Source organism: Sus scrofa, chromosome 6, assembly GCF_000003025.6.
Source record: "Sus scrofa isolate TJ Tabasco breed Duroc chromosome 6, Sscrofa11.1, whole genome shotgun sequence".
NCBI lineage: Eukaryota > Metazoa > Chordata > Mammalia > Artiodactyla > Suidae > Sus > Sus scrofa.
In genome coordinates, this window is record NC_010448.4 from 8905761 (window position 1) to 8924607 (window position 18847).

At 48.0% G+C, this 18847-nt stretch overlaps 2 protein-coding genes and 1 long non-coding RNA gene across 4 annotated transcripts in view; 2 read left to right on the plus strand and 1 right to left on the minus strand.

Annotated features, from left to right (window-relative positions):
- Nucleotides 1–4252, plus strand: part of MAF (MAF bZIP transcription factor) — a 441277-nt gene extending 437025 nt beyond the window's left edge. The window contains exon 3 of the mRNA XM_021097066.1: nt 4234–4252. The gene's annotated coding sequence lies outside the window, so the exon portion shown is untranslated. The remainder of the gene's footprint in view (nt 1–4233) is intronic.
- WWOX (WW domain containing oxidoreductase) overlaps nt 4449–18847 on the minus strand; it is a 960840-nt gene continuing 946441 nt past the window's right edge. For both annotated transcript variants that reach the window (XM_021097054.1, XM_021097058.1), the window contains one exon: nt 4449–5567. In XM_021097054.1, coding sequence (XP_020952713.1) covers nt 5379–5567 — 189 coding nt within the window. In that variant the 3' untranslated portion in view covers nt 4449–5378. The remainder of the gene's footprint in view (nt 5568–18847) is intronic.
- On the plus strand, nt 5551–14438 carry LOC110261263. The gene is made up of 2 exons (XR_002345299.1): nt 5551–6832; nt 7544–14438. It is a non-coding gene; the product is annotated as an uncharacterized LOC110261263 (long non-coding RNA).

Sequence of the window (18847 nt, forward strand, 5' to 3'; positions counted from 1 at the left end):
ACAACAATGTGGGATCTGAGCCACGTCTGCAACCTACACCACAGCTCACGGCAACATCAGGTCATTAACCCACTGGGCTAGGCCAGGGCTCGAACCTGGGTCCTCGTGGAAACTAGTCAGGTTCACTTCCGCTGAGCCATGATGGCAAGTCCCTGTACGCGTTTAATTACACGTACTGTGTGGGTCTGGAGGCCAACCCTTCAGGTGGGGGGATGTGGGGGAAGGCATGTGACTTGAAGGCTCTGGATCCAGGTAGTGACTCTGCTATTCAGCTGGTTGGGGATGGTGGACAGGTCACTTTATCTTTGTAAACCTCAGCTGCCTCCTCTGAGTATAAAATAAGATGGTGGGTGTGATTTGCCTAGACTGGCAACTGGCACAGAGTAGACGCTCAATAAATAGTGTCTGCAGGTAGCAGGAATGATGATGGAAGAACAGATCATTATTACATAGAACTAAGGTATGTATTACATGTATATATATTAAAGATGCATATACAGATATATACATACATATGCATGTGTGTATACACACACACACACACACACACACACACACATCATCGCAGGTGGTGAGCAACAGCCTTGGGCTTAGAATAAGCTAGAGAAGGAGTGAAGCTTTACATGACCACTTGCTCACCTGTCAAGGAATTCCCCCACAGACTTTGCCAAGAAAATAGGATGGGTCTGGCTGGAGCAATGACCCACAGGGACTGGCAATATCTGACGAGGGGATTCAGGGCATAGTTTGTGAGAGGAGACCTGGTTCCTGCTTCAGGGCATCAGTTTAGCCAGTAACTTGGAGCCCTTTCGGTAAAGCCGATTAGGACTCGGTGTACAGTGAAGACACCTACAGACCCCAGAGAGATACTTTTTTATAGCTGGAGCTGTGGTGGGAGGGTTACTCTAAACTCTGATTTTCCACCACGTGGCACTCGGTATATGCGTGTTGGATGCATGGATGAAGACCTATTTTGTCTGCTAGGGACTGATTTTTTTTTCTACTGAAGTATAGTTGATTTATAATGTTTTGGTTTCTGGTGTGCAGCAAACTGGTTCAGTGTTACTATAGCTTATTACAAGATACTGAATATAGTTCCCTATGGTATAGACTGTAGACCTTGCTGTTTATTTGTTTTATGCATAGTAGTGTGTATCTGCTAACCCCAAAGTCCTAAATTTATCTCTCCCTACCCCCTTCCCATTTGGTAACCCTATGTTTGTTTTCTATGTCTGTGAGTCTGTTCCTCTTTTTAAGTAAGTTCATTTGTATCCTATTTTAGATTCCATATAAAAGTGACATCACATGCTGTTGGTCTTTTTCTATCTGGTTTACTTAGTGTGATAATCTCTAGGTCCATCTAAATTGTTGCAAATGGCATTATTTCATTCAATTTTGATGGCCGAGTAATATTCCATTGTGTATATGTACCGCATCTTCTTTATCCATTCCTGTCAGTGGACATTTAGGTTCTTTCCTGGCTATTGTGAATAGCGCTGCAGTGAAGATACGGGTGCATGTATCTTTTTGATTAGCGTTTGCTCTTGGATGTATGCCCAGAAATGGGATTGCTGGGTCATATGGTAGTTCTATTTTTAGATTTCTAAGGAAACGCCATGCTGTTTTGCATAGGGGACTATACCAATTTACATTCCCACCAACAGTATAGGAGGGTTTGGGGAGCTGCTTAGCTGAGGAGTATGTCCCGCTCCCCTGGTCAGGGTCCCCCACGCCTCCTTGTACCTCCAGTTGCAGGATCCCTGTGGGAATCAGTGCAAAGGTCTGCATGGTGCAAGGAGGCAGCAGCAGAAGGCCCCCTGGTTCTCTTTGGCATTTCAAACATCACTTTGCCTGATGATGCTTCATCTTCTTTGCTGTGAACTCCCCCTTCACCAAGTCCCCAAAGCTGAGACATAATGTCACTTCTCCGCTCAGCCTGAGATGTTGAGCTGGTGCCTCCTACTGGAAAAGACATTTTCAGCTTCTTAGAGGAGTGGTGGTGCTGAAGTAGGTAAGTGGGCAGCTGAACAGAAACACACCCATGTGTGAAGGGCAGTGCTTTCCCTTATAAGCTGTGTGGACAGTGGCAAGTTACGAAACCTCCTGCCCTCAGAGTCTTCATCCATAGATGCAAAGAGGAGGCCACCTCGTAAGTCTATGGTCAGATTAGAAATTAGATGTAGGAGTTCGCACTGTAGCTCAGCGCGTTAAGTCCCCACGAGGATGCTGGTTTGATTCCTGGCCTCATTCAGTGGCTTAAGGATCCAGCATTGCTGTGGCTGTGCTGTAGGACAACAGGTACTGCTCTGATCCGACTCCTAGACTGAGAACTTCCATATGCCACAGATGCAACCATAAAAATAGGAAGGAAGGAAGGAATTAGACCCAGGTTTGCAGCTTGCCTAGCACAGTGGGTGGCCCATGCTCATAGTCACAATAATGGGAATTATATTCATGAACATAATGTCTAGTCATCAAGAACCCTCCTCTCCTTCAGTGGTTACTTATTAGACACCTTTCAGATGACAGGAACAACTCAAGGCACTGGGGCCACAGGTATGGACAAAACAGACAAGGCTCACAGAGTTTGTTGTAGGAGGCAAGGAAAACAGTAAATAGATAGTCACATAATGTGTCCAGGAGTATTAAGTGTTGTGGAGAAAAATAAAGGGTAAGAGGTGGACAGATGGGGCGCCACCGTGAATGCAGTGGCCAAAATGTCACGTCAGCAGAAAGGGATCTAAGGCAGAGAAGAGACCGGCATGCAGTGTGTGAGGAAGCCATGAAGGTCTCTGGAGGCAGAATAGTTCAGCAGAAGGAACAGCAAGTTCTTGAGTAGGGAGGGTGCTGGTCTTATTTCAGGAGCACAAGAAGTCTAGAATGGCTACAGGTAGTGAGTAAAGAGAAAATTCTACAACATGAGGTCAGAGAGTGCTGGGGACCCATTATGGATGAACTCTTAGGCAAAGGTTTAAAAAAAAAAAAAAAAAAAAGGACTTTCCTCAGTGCAATGAGCTGTTGTATCAGCATGCTGTGTAACAAGTAAGCCTGAAACTTGGTGGCCTAATAGGACAAACTTATTTTTTGCAGTTCTCTGGGGGTGACTAGAGAGGTTCTTCTTACCTGGGTTGGCTGGGCTGGGGCTGCGTCGTCTGGGATGGGCTTGGGTGCATGTCTCATGGGCAGCCTGGTGTCAGTGTGGACAGCACCCCCGGGCCTCACATTGTCCAGCAGCACAGCTCAGACTCATCCATAGGATGGTGGTTGCAAGACTGCAAAGAGTGACAAGAAGGGCCAAGCCCTAAGGCAGAGCACTTTTCAAAGTGGCCAAAGCAAGTCACCCGGCCAAGGCTGGAGTTAGAGTGAGGACCACCTAGAGTTGCTGTTGTGGCTCAGCAGAAACACACGTGACTAGTATCCCTGAGGACGTGGATTTGATCCCTGCCCCGACTCAGTGGGTTAAAGGATCTGGTGTTGCTGTGAGCTGTGGTGTAGGTCACAGACACTGCTCGGATCTGGCATTGCTATGGCGGTGGTGTAGGCTGGCAGCTGTAGCTCCAATTTGACCCCTAGCCTGGGAACTTCCGTATGCCATGGGTGTGGCCCTAAAAAGCAAAAAAAGAGGACCACCTAAAGTGTGGAGGCAGGGGCGAGTGGGGGAGGGGTTTTTTTACAATTGCCATGTTTGCAAAGGGTTTGCCTCAGAAGCACTGGAGGGTTTGGACCAGAAAAGTGACATTATCTGAGGCATAGTTTTAAAGGAGCCATGACAATAAGGATTTTGTCTGGGGAGAATATAGCCAGATGGGAGGATGGAGCCAGGCTCCGGACCCCTGGAAAGCAGTGGTGTTTGACCACAGAGCCAGAGGCCCCGAAACTTATGATGCTGTCTGGCCTGCCATTGTCAGGAGGTGCAACAGTGACACACACACCCCTGCCCCCACCCTCCTGGTACTTCAGCAAAGGCGGTCTCCCCATCTTGCCAAAGTGGCCTTTCTTACCTCACTGCTGGAATGGCCTGGACACCAAGGTGGGAGTGACACAGGATGAGAGGGAGAGAATCTCCAAGCCACCCCCATTCTCATATGCAGAGATGCTCTCTATCTATCACCAAGAACCTGGTGACTACAGGGGGAACAAACCATCGAGGGCTGAAATGACACACATTCTGTAATAACAAAACCTCTTAAGGTGAAATTTGACGACAGTCATTTTTCTTTTTCTCTTCAACAGAAAATATGATGCTGGCATGCTAATTGCGTGAGACAACTCGGCCTGCAGACAGCCACAAAGCACAAAAACAAAACAAACTCAGAGAAGAAACAAGAATGGTGTTTTCCTGGCGTCTACAAGAAGCGCTTTATTTTTCCTCTAGATTTCTTTTCTAAAAAAACGAAACAAAACAAAAAACAAAAGCGAAACATTTAAACAAGACAGACTTCAGGTGATAATATTCAAGCATGTTCTTTTATTCAGCAGGATGGGAGGAACAAGAGGAAGTGGAGCAGGATGCTATATGGATGCACTGAGGGGCTGGGAACCTCCGTGATCGGGTTGCTTCTTAAGACTGTGAGTGAAGAATGAAGGGAACAACTTTTTATCCCACCCCCCAAAATACCCTGTACATTCTTAAGGGCACAGTGCTTCCTGTCCTGCCTGTCAAGGTACCAAGGGAATGATTTGCAAAATTTGTTATAAATCTCTAAAGGATCTTTTGTATAGCTTTGGCAAGGGAGTCAGTGGACCAGGACTTTTGCGACTCACTAGTTGTGTCTGTCTATTCCACCCATTTCTAAGTGTCACCTCCATCTTGACTGGAAGAAGGTTCAGAGACGTCTCTGCCCAGTTTGCCAAGCCCGCTCTGATGAGATGAGGATGAATGAAAACAGTTATCTCCTGGATCAGTGCAACAAAGGATAAACACTGGCTCTCTCTTCCCTAAATAGGAAGAAGCCAGCTCTTGGCTCCAGTGTGGCCATGGGAGGCTGCGGTGGTGGTGGCTGGGTGGGACAGGGACACCTGGCTATTCTAAACAGTAAGTGAGAATTGTTTGTGCTTCTACATTGAGACAAAGAACCCGCCTGTCAACTAAGGTTCACTTTCAAACAGGCCATCAACAGGGATGCAGAGAGACCCAAGCCTAACCCACCCCCAGAAAAGAGAGACTGTCCCTGAACCCCAGAATTCCCTGCTTCCCATTGATACTTAACATTTTTGGCTCTGTTGTGACTACTCTTATGTCCTTGCCTCTGGTAAACCTGGATCAGAGGGACTTGGAAAGCCCCAGGAAAGTAAGTGGGAAAGGGTCCAGGGGTTGGCATTTACACACATGCACGCACACAGGCCGTGCGTGTGCCAATCCTTGCCGATGCCCCCACTTAGCCGGATGAGCTGCCAAGGCCCTCTTGGATCAACCTCTCGCTGAGTGCCCACAGGGCCCGGGCCGTCTCTTCGCTCTGAGCTTCCGTCGAGGGCATACAACGGCAACAGTTGTTGAAATACATTCCTCCCAGACCCTCCAGTTCTGGAGCAGCAGCGCAGTAGACGGTGGTGGCAGCTCCTTGTTGCTGGAATCAAAGAAGAGAGACCATAAGAACATTTTTTTTTTTTTTGGAAGAAAAGAGGTGATGGAGTGAGTTATTCTAACTGGGAATTGGCAAGAGTCTCTCCCCAGCTGCTTTGGCGTGGCCAAGGGCACAGAATTGGGAGCCTTTGACTGTAAAAGGTAGGATGGGTCCATCCTGGGAAGAGGTGTTCATAAACTCTGCACGTAAAGCTTGTGTAGGAAGAGGAAGCTTCAAAAATACATGACATGAATCAATATATCACATCACATGTCTCTTCTGAGCAAAAAGGAAAAGATGGGATCCTTTTGAACCTACAAGAGCAAATCCATCTGACTCTTTTGACTTCTCAATGCATAATGGAATGTCACACCAAGATGTTTCTAGAACCTTCTGTCTGAATTCAACCCACCACTCTAATCATGGCTCATCAGGCCATTGAAAACGCTAGTGCCACTGGTGCCAGATTTTTCCTTCTTTCTTTGCTCACTGTGCTGTTGGGAAGGGTTTGTGATGCTGTGTTAAAATGCTTGAAACACACACATATACACGTATTCCCCACCACACACACCTGCTTTGTGCCGACACAAGATGCATCTATTGATTTACCCTGATCCTGTGAAACTTTACAAATGTCATGTTCAGCTCATACTTGCAATGGGACTGTGACTTGGGGGTCCATGTCCTCCCAAGCCATTTCAAAATGCAAGTGATAATGAGTGCCATTGATCACGTCTGATTCACCTTTTGAGTAACAGTTGGCGCTGTGGCTAGGGAGGTGCGGGCCGACGGGGCACCATATCATCTGGGCTGACAGAATACTGTCAGGGATGCTGTAGAGAGGGCAAGAAATCACTTTGCTTTGCAAGCCATAATTAAAAATAATAAGCTGGTGCTCATAGAGAGACACGGTAGGCACGGCTCTAATTTAAAACCAATAGCGTTTATCTGGCATCTTATGATTATTTATGTGCATCACAGCCCTGCTGCATTGACTAATTATCAGTGGATAGGGACGGGGGGTTGGCAGAAGAGAATGGAGAAAGGTAACTGGGGATAGGATCACCATTAGGAGAACATCAGGGACGATGGGTTTCCATTTCCTCCCCAAGGCTTACAGTTTTTCTGCCCCTACAGGGTTTTTAGACTGTGCCCAAGCAGAGAGTTTACTGGCGATTCCCACCGCTCCATGGTTTGGTTTGCATTCCCTATGGTTGTGCCCTAGAACCATCGAGAGCCAAGGTCACTCTGAGAATCAAGATCTCAAGGTATTATAATTTTAGGGGAGTACTATAGAGCACACTTGGAGGTTTTTTTTTTTTTTTTTAAGGCTGGAGGGGGGCGGGGGGGGAGTGGGCAGGAAGGATGCTTATTGAATTTGTCTGCAAACCAAATGGTCAAAGATATCCAACTAATATGCTTGTGGAGAGGTGGGTAGCGTGGTGTGGGGATGCGATGGAGGCTTAGGTGCTGATAGCAACGGGCTGCTTGATTGTACCGGAAGAATCCTGTTGGTCCAAAACATGAACCCCTGACATGACTTCATGTAACGAAATAGAAACTGGTTGGTTATTTCTCCAACCCCCTCACCTATGCCCACTCCCAAACAGTCAGCCGTTTTCTTGAATTTGGCTGTTTCTCTTCAAATGGATTCATGTGCCTCAAGTCTAATGGACAGAAGGCTCTGTCATCCACATTTCCTCTCACTGAATTATTATTCCTGATAACCCTCAGCCTAGCACCTGGCACATTTAGCTAACGAACTTAAGTGGCTTATCTGATTCCTGCATCCCGTATGGAGAAAAAAGCAGCACAGTGTCCCTAACGACAAACGGAATAACGGCAATATTCATCCTGCCCACCCAAGCCAAACTTCATCTTGGCCTTGACTCTTAGCAGAAGTTGGTGTTGGTGTTTTGCATAATTTTCTGGCTATCTTATATTTCCATTTTATTTTGCAACTGCCAAAACCATCACAGAGCCATGAGGAGATTTGCCATCAGCTCCCACGTGGTGAGAGAATCCAGGCAGCTTAGCCGCCGATCCAGGCTCCCCCAACCCCACCCCAGAGTGGTTATACTAGCACCATTCATGCATCACAACAAACTGGCCTTGCACAGTTCCAGCAATCCTGAGGAAAGATCAAAGTTGGCCACTCGGGAGAGCAAAAAGCAGAATTCTTCCAAACCCAAGGTAATCTTTTTAAATCTCTGACCATCTAAAATGATACCATGTTGCACTCTCTTGCATTTTTGGAACAGTGTTTTTGCAGTGAAATTTCTGCACTTAAACATTGATTCAGAACCGAGTTGATGAGGGAGCTGGAGTCACGCGTTTTCCCTCCATGGGAATCTAAGAGCGATTGCTATTGACCTCATTTCATGTAAACCTCCATTTGGCTACCATGCTGAAAACCATAAATGTTAGAAAAGCCTTTTTTAAAATCAAGAACTGGCTTTGATTCCTCCACCACTAGGCTCAGGGTGATATACAATTTTAATCCCATCACGAGTGGGATCTGGCTTTGTAGAAAAACACAGTACAGCCGGTTATCTGAACGCAAGGACCACCTCCTCCACTCCCAACATCAAGCATGGACACTTGGCAAAGTCTCACTCTCTGATTCACGCTCTGTTCAACTAACATTCAGTTTCCTTTCGTCTCTTGCTGGAGTTAAATGGGGCTTTTAGTCCCAAGCCCCCGACCCTCACGGCTTCTCAGGGAATGCTCTTTCCAGCTGCACCAATGGCAGCCTCTGAGTGATATCTTTATGTGATCGGAGGTGATGACAGTTTCATAGCAAGTTCTAATTTTTGGCGCATCGGCCTTTTGGTCTGCCTATCATCAGAATGAGACCGAGACACATTAGAGGAATCTCATTAGTAAATAAGCCAGTACTGCTGATACAAGATAAACCATCTTTAGACTGATAGGAAAAGAAAATTTACAAGAGCACTTTCGTCACCGTCAAATGACTTTCATGCCACTTTGGGGGGCATCAGCACATAATTCAGAAAAGATGAAAGAGCCATATAAAGGAAATAATGTTAACAACACTGTTATAAACTGTGAGGCAATGCTTTGCTGGTTGTCACCACTGCTTAGTGATCCATCCTGAAAAGATAATGCCGTATCCTGACATAGAAACGCTGGCTGGAGCTGTGGGTTGCCCTAAGTGACTTTCTGAAGAGCAATTTATGGGGCGCCTGTAGGTTGATGCAGTGGCTGATCCTGGGAACCGGAGTGTGGCGACTCCGTCCCCTGGCAGGGACACGGAGTTAGGATGTGACTGACAGGAGACCGAGGATTTCTGGGAAGCCCAGTAGACTCTTTAATCATGCCTGGATGCCGTTTCTGATCTGGTCAAACATTTGCGAGCCGCCAGAGGAGAGCTACGCCATCAATCTTGATAGTGTACGTAAAATTACCCGGGATTCTTGTTTGGGATTAAGTTAAGAGTATCTGCGTAATAAGGGTTCATCATTCTCTTTCAGAAATCATTTGTCAGACATGCAGCACAATGTTTACCCCCAGCAAGGTGGGATTTTAGAAAGCGGTTGCTGTTTGTTTATAGTTGGGGCCCTGAGGTCTAAATTATCCATCCTGTCCCAAGTCTTTGTTGGGATGAGAATGTGGAGGAGCCACTTTTCATCAACATTTATTTGATAACCACTAGCCATCAATTTGCAGCTGTCAGCATGGAATACAAATGAATATCGACTCTTGGAGAGAACCAGGTACAGAGGTTTCTGACCAACAACCTACAGTAAAGGAAGAAATCCACCCACCCACATCTTCGGATTTGTAATGCATCGGTTAGTTTGCTAATATAACGTACATCTTAATAAGGACATGTTACTCAACGGATGTTTCGTTTTGGGGTTTCTCTGTTTTTAAATGCATGCTTCTTAAAAGAAAAGAATAGATTCCAGTCTTAAAGTAGATTTAACTCTGAGACATATAAAAATATTAGACACACTATCATGAGCTATCTATATATCCAGTGATTTCGAGAGTAGTAAACATTCTAAGATTGCTCTACTACAGATGCATTGACAGCAGGACATTGCATGGCCAATGGTGAGTGAATTAATCTATGCAGAAAAGCAGAGTTGAGGAAGGAAAGGCAGCATGAAGCTTAGAGGAGACCCAGAACCCCAAGGTCCAGGCAGGAGAACAGCCCTTTTGGAAGTGGGCAGTGATCACTGTGCTAAACTCCAGGACAAAGACATTTGTAGGCTTCAGAGGAAAAAATGACACATGCCTCTCTTTCCCTGTTACTCATCTGGGGCCTGCTAGACAAAGCAAACACTGCCCAGATGTAGACCCAGCCATAGCGCCAATGGCCCTGTGAATATGACGGAATAATTGAACCTGGAGCCCGGGTAGAGATGGGCCAGAGAGCACAGGTGTCACAAGTGGGATAAATGGCTGCCTCCACACCCTCTCTGCCCTTGTCCATCTCCCAGGAACATTCCCCAAAGAGAGGTGACAACCACTCTACTGGAAAAGTGATGCAGTGTTTCAGAACTCACCTCCCAAGACCGTGGTGCCTGGTACACAGGCGTTCCTCAAAAACAATATGGTTTAAATTACTGGTTTGAAAGAAAAAAACAAAAGCGAGCTGCTCCAAAAGGTTGTGTGTTTCCCACTCACCATCTGAGAACAGTGCTTTCAGCTGGCAAAGGAGCAGCATATTCTGTTAGTTTGCAAAGCGAGGCAGCTTGCATGGGACTGAGGCTCACGGGCCTTCCCAGTGGTGGGACCTCAACCCACACATCCCTTTCTTGCTTGTGCACCTGAATGGATGGCTGGGACATAAGTGCGAGTCAGTAACAAACCAACTTCCACCAAGATGGTGTGAGATGAGAACAAAGAAGGAAACATGACTTGAAAGGACTGTCCACATCATCGAGCTTTTCTGTACGTCCTTGTGGATGGGGGCTGTCAGTGGTGACAACGGCTGGCCTCTGCCGAGAGCTTACGATTCCTCTGGCACCATACAGGGGGCTTTATGAGTACGATACTCTAAACCCTACATGGTGCTACAAGCCACGGGAAATCATTATCCCCATTTACGGAGAAGCCCATGGAGCACCAGAGATCCAAAGCCACACAGCTATTCTCACAGATGGACTCTCCAGAAGCCACACCGGCTGCAGCACACAACCTCCTTCCCAAACATGCCACATGCATGTGCACGCCGCCCGTTGCCTGTATGTCTCTGCCTCTTGGCTGTGGCTTTCTGAGGAACCCTCTTCTCAGCCAGGCCACGTCCGACCACCGTGTGCGGCCCTGACACGGTCTCAAGTGAAATGTCTGGGCCGTCGTGTGCTCGGCTGAGAGATGTTAAGAGGTGATTTCCCACTGTTGATTTAGGCAATGAACTAAATTGAAATTATATCCATTTGGATTAACAAAAATGAAGACTCAGCGCCACCTCAGAAGATCCGAGAGCAAATGACCCTGAACAAAACGGTCGCCTGCTTCAAAACACCACCTCCAGGTGCCACGTTTGCCCAGCTATGAATCTTCCATTCTTGGACAACAGATTTTTTTTTTCAGAGCATGAACAGAACCACATCAAAGCAGGGACACCCAAGCAATCTCCACCTTATGACACGCACACCCACAGAGGATGAGGGAGGCCTTTTGGGGATCACATCTGACAGGTGGCATCAGGTTTGCAGAGGAACCTCTGATCCATCGGCTCAGCTGCCCTCCCCCATGGATTCCTAGCCGATGAATTCCACCTTATTCCCAACACTCGACTTCTGCAAAGGCAGCCAACATTATAGGCTTCGAGACGTGCAAATACATCCTGTCGGTGTCAAAACAGAACTTTCTTCATAGCCCTCAAGTGTTTTGCTAACTCACTCACGGGCTGTTCTTAACATTTATCAGAGGAGGAAAATCCGCTCAATTTCTCAAATGGAAAAAGTGAAGAACGTCAGGGAGGTGGGTGTTTGTTTTAACGGTGGAGGCTGTGAAGGTCTGTGACGAGGTTCTGGAGAAGCCATGAAGACCACCTCTGGATCGCAGCCTGATGGGAGAGACTGTGTCCCTGTCACAGTGCATTAGCCTCTTTACCTCCTGCCACAGGGACACGGCTTCGTTGCTAGAAAGAGGATCACAAAGGCAGAGATCCTCAGAGGTTCCTCTCTAGCTGATCGTCCCCTCCCGTGGCCGGTAAAGGAGTGTCATTCCCCAGATGACACTGGGACACGGTCTACCAGGGCTTGACGGCAGCTGCTCTGAGGGAGAGCTCAGTGACGGGACATGCCAGCCCATCTCCATAAATATTCTTGGTCCTGGCAGAGGGCACAGCCCCGAATTACAAAGGACATCTTGAATGGGGTGTTTGGGGGGCACGAATGGGACACGGCTTTCACCTAGCAGCCTCCTTTCACAGCCTCCTTTGGGAAAGAATCATGATGATGTGGAGGCTTTCTTGTGTGCAGTTCAGGCACCCCAAATATCATACCCTCAATACCTGTTGGACTACAGAGAACCCCCCTAGTCTCCTTGACAAAAGGCATGGTGCTACAGGAAGACCATTAAGGAGTTTTCAGAGGGTGACTTGAAGACTAAAGCAGAATGAGTTGGAAAGTCAGGAGAAAGGCTGGAAAGGCTTTTTGTAAGGCAGGAGAATAGATTTGCCTTAGGTTCTGGGGAAGGAAGGGCAGCCAGTCCCAGCCATCCAAAGACGTCCAGAGCCACGTCTGTTCTGGGAAGGCCAGGTTCCAGAGGATTTTTTGCTTTGGCCATCAGCAGGACTTCAGGGCAGAGTGACCTTGGGAGATTTTCAGGACTGTGTTTTGAATTCAGCGAACTGCTCTGAACTTTCCCTTGACACGAATGAGGCCCTTTTCCTATCTCCTTCGTGTTCCAGAATCCTTGCCATCACTGTTCCAATGGTTCCATGACAGATTTATGGCTGGTCTCAAAAGCGTGGAGATGGACTATTTAGAATGATTTCCTCTTTCTGAGACCTGCTGTTACTGTGAGATTCTAGACGTGTTTTGGTGCAGTGGAAAGTCCTCCAGAGGAGGGAAGGAGAAAGCAATGGCTAAGTCCGGTCCGGGGGGGGGACCTTATTCGTACCTGTTCCACCTTTCGTTTGTGCCAAAGATGTTCTACAACTGATTGGGCTGGACAGAGACGGTCTCATTAAAAATAAGAGCTGTCGTTGACTGTTCGTATGCCCATGAAAGAATTCCCTGGGCATTTCCTGCCAAGGCAGCCTGCAGTACCCACACTGCTTTTCAAATAGGGCGTTCTCTTGCTGGGATGGAAGATGGCACTGGGGAAGCCATCCTTCCATGGGTTTCTTGGAGATGACTAAGCAGAAGGACCATCAAAATTTGCCACCACAATCAGCATCACCCTTGCACCTGGGACAAATCCGGCAGCCTGTTTCTGGGATTTTCTCCAACCGGGCCACCTCGACGCTAATGCTAAAGGACTCCTGAGTGTTTGTTTATAAGAGAGAAAAGAAGATATTTCGCTTGTGTTCATTTGAAACATTTTGCATTTTCACTCTACTTCTTTAACCTCGGTGATAGCTGGCTCTGTATACTGTATATAAATGGATGCCTCTGTATTTGCCATGTATACTGAAATAAATAAACCTTTGGCATTATAGCCAGGCAGAATTCATGGGTTCCGTTCCAATATAATGGTGCAAAGAATAGCTTCACAGTACAGGTGAAACCAACAGCTTCCCCCCTTCCCTTCTCCTGCACAGAATCTCTCCACTGGGTCGGGTCCGCCTGCCCACTCTGGCTCTTTAAGAAAACCAAGAGCTGACCGTTTTTGTGAGCCGGGAGGATTTGGGGGCCAACCCCAAACAAGCTGTCCTGCCTTGAAGGTTGACAGTTGATTTACACCTAGGTCACACAGAGAGTCTATGACATAGCACTGAGAAGGCACAGGGCGGTAGGGGGTGGGGGAGAGAGAAAACCCACAGGGTCTTCCCTGATGGGGCCACATCATGGTAAGAAATGAACTCTTAACTCTGTCTTCCAGCCAAGCATTAAGGACACGGAGGCTGCCACCACTCAGATCTCCCAGGCAGGCCCCCGCGCCCAGCCCCACCATTTCAAGGCGAGCATGTCTGCGTTAGGTTTGTGCATTTTCCTAGAGAACTCACTCCAGCAGATCATTTCTCAGGCTCAAAGACGCTGGCCTTGTTAATATTTCATTTAGAACATACTGCGGAGAGCGTCTCATTTATATTACTTCCATAATTAATGGTGAGAGCGCAGGCACTGCCTTGATACAGACAGATCTCGTCACCGTGGTCCATGCGTAAGGAGAAACAATAGATATTTCATTCACCAGCAGCTTGTCGCTAGTTAGTGGGAATGATCATGCATGCTGTTGCTTTAATTGCCAGGGTAAATAATTCTGCCTCGGTGTTAGCATTTTAAAGCACTTGATGCAAATAGACTAGGAACTGAACACACACACACACACACAAACTACCTTGATTATGCAATATCTTAGCATAGAAAGTTACAAAGGTATGTCTTTTTTTAAAAAAAAAAATCCATTCCATCATGCAAATATTATCTAAATATGCATGTGCTGACGACTCATCTACTGTATTTTAGGAAATACAATTAGGCTGCCTTTCTCTTCTCCTGTGTGGACTGTAAATACCTGTAGATCTTTCTCTTGTTTCCTTATGTAAATATATGTAAATACTAACAAGCCCTGCATGCTGATATTCTAGGCAATTTCAGGTCCTTTTATAATCTGAAGGCATGTACTTGAACTGGTTTGTTAAAAGGAAAAAACAAAAAACAAACAAAAAAAAAACCTCTCTCGAACTCTTTAAAGCTGCATAGAAATTAAAGATTTCTTCCTAGACCGTTGTGGCTCCTTTTGTTTACCTGCTTGTTCCCCAGCAGAGTCCCCCTCTCACCTCCTCCCAGGAAAGGGACACCTGGGTACCCACCAGGCCCTGGAACACTTGGCTGAACTCTGTGGCTTGGGTCTTTACACACTTCCCTCTGGTTTTCTACAGAACTTCTAGAATCGTAAGCCTCTTTGGGTTTACCTATCATAAGATTGCGAGGAAAATAATTGCTCTCTCCTACTCCCATGCTAGCCCCACAGGGCTAGAGGCTTAATAGCCCCCGACCCCCTGAGCCAGGAAACAGCCATTCCTCTTTCAAAGATGCAGAAACCAACTTGCAGCGGAGAAGCACTTGCTTCAAGAGACAAAACTATTCAATGCCTCCCCAAGCTCACTTCTTTCCTGTATATCAGCGGCCACTAAGTTAACTTTTCCTGCAAAGGGTGACAGAGGAACTATTTTAGGCTCCGCGAGGTCACACTACTCAGACCTGCCGCGCCTGTTCTGAAAACAGCCGTATAGACGACACCTGCCACAGGGAAAATGCCTGTGTTCCAATAAAACTTTATTTACAAACACCTCTGCGCTACACCCCGCAGCTCGGGTGCTCGGTTTCCCTTTCACACGGTGTCATGTTTGAGGGACTGGGGAGAGCCTGTGATCAACCGGAAATGCTCCATCTCGCCCCTGAAAGTAGCAACCCTACGTGCAGAAGCCAGGAAACATCAGGGAAGGGGGCAAAAACGAAGTCCCTTGAGCTTATACCTCAAACTGTCTTCCTCAGACACATCTCACTGCCAGGCTTCAGCTGAGGTTTTTTTTTTTTTTTTTTTTTTGGTTTTCACAAATGGGGATGGAGGGGAAAGTATGAAAGACGAAAGGTAAAAAGAAAGAAAAAGCAACGGAGCACCACTCGCTCTTCAAGCAGGGGAAGGAGGCCGGTACCCCGGGGTAGCTATGGAAACCAAGCTGCACGTAAACTTCCTAATGGTTGGAAAACAGCGTCTCCTTTTGAAGGTGTTTTTCCCAAGTATGATGCTCCGGTGCAGATGCATTAATTGACAGTTTCCTCCCGGACTTTTCTTTATTGAAGTTTCCAAACTTAATCTGATGGCACAAGGAACTCTCTGGAGCCCTTGAAGGATGCCGCAGTTAGGTCTTCAGAAAACTGAGCCAGTGCTGGCATCCTGTACACATGCAAGCTGATTCCCCTGCAAAGCGAGCGGAGCAGCAGCCCTCGCTCCCTGTGGTTTTCCCTTTAAAAACCACACACACACACACACACACTACTGTATAAAACACGATTAATGAGAACCTACTGTATAGCACAGGAAAATCTACTCCATAGTCTGTAAGAACCTACATGGGAAAAAAGAATGGATGTGTGTGGACATAGGGCTGATTCACTTGGCTGTACACCTGAAACTAACACAACCTGGTAAGTCAACTCTACTCCAGTAAACAACCAACCAACCCACCCTGCGTTCACCTGGGGAGGCGAGAGGTCCTTTCTAACCTCAGCTGAACCAGCATCAGTATCAACCCTTTAGTCGTGGAGGGAACTGAGGAGAAAGAGCAGGTGGAGGAAAGAGCTGGGTATTTTTGCAGATGGGGTAGCAGCATGGGATGGCACGAGGAGTGGAAGCCTGAGGTTCGTGAATTCGAGTTCTGATTTTGCCCCCTGGCAGCTCTGTGCGGAGACACAGCCTCAGCCTCCTCACGTGTGAAGGCGGCATCACAACAGCCCCCTCACCTGGTTCTTGGGGTGACGAATGAGAACAATGGCAACTTCCCCAGTACACAACTGACGCTAGTTCAAGGGTAGCTACGATTCAGGGTATTAAAAATCTAAAGGGGGAAGCACACAGAACACCATATCTCAGCTGCCCTTCATGTGAGGGACTTAAAATAGGAGAGTGGACAGTTCTACCTTCTCAGTAGGAAAGTCGAGCGGCACTTTTCTCAGCCCCCCCTTACCCAGCATCCCTGGGTGCCAGGCTGGTCACAGATTCCACTGCTCCCCCGGCCACAGAAACTCGAATCATGTCCACATCCATGAAATGGGGGCACCGACATTTGAACAATGGCCACAATCATTTGTTAAACACTATCAAGGGAGTTCCCGTCGTGGCTCAGTGGTTATCGAATCCAACTAGGAACCATGAGGTTGCAGGTTCGGTCCCTGGCCTTGCTCAGTGAGTTAAGGATCTGGCGTTGCTGTGAGCTGTGGTGTAGGCTGCAGATGCGGCTCAGATCCCGAGTTGCTGTGGCTCTGGCGTAGGCCGGTGGCTACGGCTCTGATTGGACCCCTAGCCTGGGAACCTCCATATGCCGTGGGAGGAGCCCTAGAAATGGCAAAAAGACCAAAAAAAAAAAAAAAAAAAAACTATCAAGTTCCACGTGCTGCCTCCTGCCCTGCCCTTGGCACACACCTCCCAGAAATCTCCACCTAGCCCCGGGCAATGAGTCTGGAAAAGGGGAAGCACAGAAGATGGGAGCAAATGCCGTAAAAACGAAGTGCAAGGAAAACATACACCACTAGCTGCTGGGTTGCGGCGGGGCTGCCCCAACATTCCTTCAAAGTTTCTCTGGAAAACTTACAGCAAAATGTCAGTAAAGCACACGTCTCCGTCCCCATGGGGTATTAACCCCATTTCACAGAGAAGAAGACTGAGGCCCAGATGTGGTAGTGACCGGCCCAATGTCCTCTACCAGGTAAGCGAGGACAGCCTCTCTGGAATCCATGCCCCCTGGCTCCTGTGCTGCTTCTCTAAGAGGCCCCATGCCGCTCTGTTACTTCATATAGTCTACCCCCCTGGGTGCATGTCTGCCTCAAAACATGCAAACTGGCCTTCCCACACCATTCCTACCAGGCAGGCAGGTCTTGGGGGCTCCAACTCAGAGCCCAGAAATCAATCAGCTCAAGAGCAAAAGCAACCCACGGAGGCATGGATGTAAAGTGGCATCCGTTCGTTTGGTGGCTGTTTAATTTGGCTTTTGATGCTCTTGCAGACCCTGAAGGCAGAGGGTTAGTCTCACTCGCTGAAAACATCCCAGCAGAGTCAGAAACATGGATGCCCGCCACCACGCTGGGCGTCTCTCTGAGTTGGACCCAAAACTCAGAGATAGCAGGGTGGGCAGACTGCATGGGAGTTGGTCTCAACCCAGAGATGCCTGGATGGGAAACCCTCTGGCCTGACCCATCTTCCAGCTCCCACTCTCGCATCTTGCTGCAGCAAATTCCACATTCCAGATTTTAGAAGCTACAAGACAACTGCAGCCCAGTCCTGACAATTAGTCACGCAGTTTTATCACAGCACTCACCTGCCGGCCCTTTAATCATTGCCCATCCAAACCCATCCTGCATTCACCTTTCAGCCAGGTGAGCACGGCACGTAAGAGCTGCCTTAGGGAGGGTGAGTGCAGCCCCAATGTCAACAGTCAACAATAGCAAGGCAATAATGACAATAGTAACGACTGATGGTTACAGAGGGTCTGGCCTGCTATGTGCCAAGGACCTATTATTACTCCCGATTCTCAGAACAACCTTACCAGGCAGGTATCATCCTCGACGCTACAGGTGAAGTACCACATGGCCAGGCACCTGGAAAGCGCCAGAGCCAAGATCCGAACTGAGTCTGTCTGGGTTCAAAGCCCATGTTCTTGTTCATGGCTACTGCCCCCTCTGACCCCACACCCTGTGGACTCTAGGGCATCCAGGAATTATGCATAAACGAGGAAACTCGCCCCATCAGGCTATGCAGGTGCTCCCTCCCTGGCAAGTCCACAGAGCCTTGGGACCCTTCCTCCTAAGCTCCATCCCTTGGTCCTCAGCCCCCTGGCAGCCGGCCTGGCACCCCCAGGTCTGGGGGCATCATTTCCACCTGCCTGTGGTTGGGGACGGTACCCTAGGGATGCCCCTTCCCTGCAGCATTCCCCTTCTGCAAACGGCTGCGCCTGCAAGGGAGATCCTGGAAGCCGGCAAGGCTCGGGTTTTATGGTTGGCTGTTTGTGGGCTGTCTGGCCTCGTCCACCAGGGCGGGCTCACGACCAGCCAACTGCAGTTAAACTCTCCCGCCCTCACAATTCAAAGAAATGCTGAACTCAGGACCATGGGGGGACACCGAGGGACATCTTACTCTGCTTTTCCTCCCTTCCTCTGGCTGCCACACCTGGTAGGACTCGTTGGCTCACAACTGCCTGGCTTATAAACAGGAAGATGCACAAATATGTGAGTAGCTGCCCCGCAAGGTATCAGTGAGGACTCAGTCAGGTGTGGAGACGGCCGCCAAGCGGCCAACGTGGTTCAAAAAAATCTGTCCTCTCCGGGCTGTGCCCTCTGGATTCCTAACTGAATGACTTTATAAGGCAGTCCCCTAACATGTGGATCCCTATGGAACCGGGTACCTTCTGTGGCATT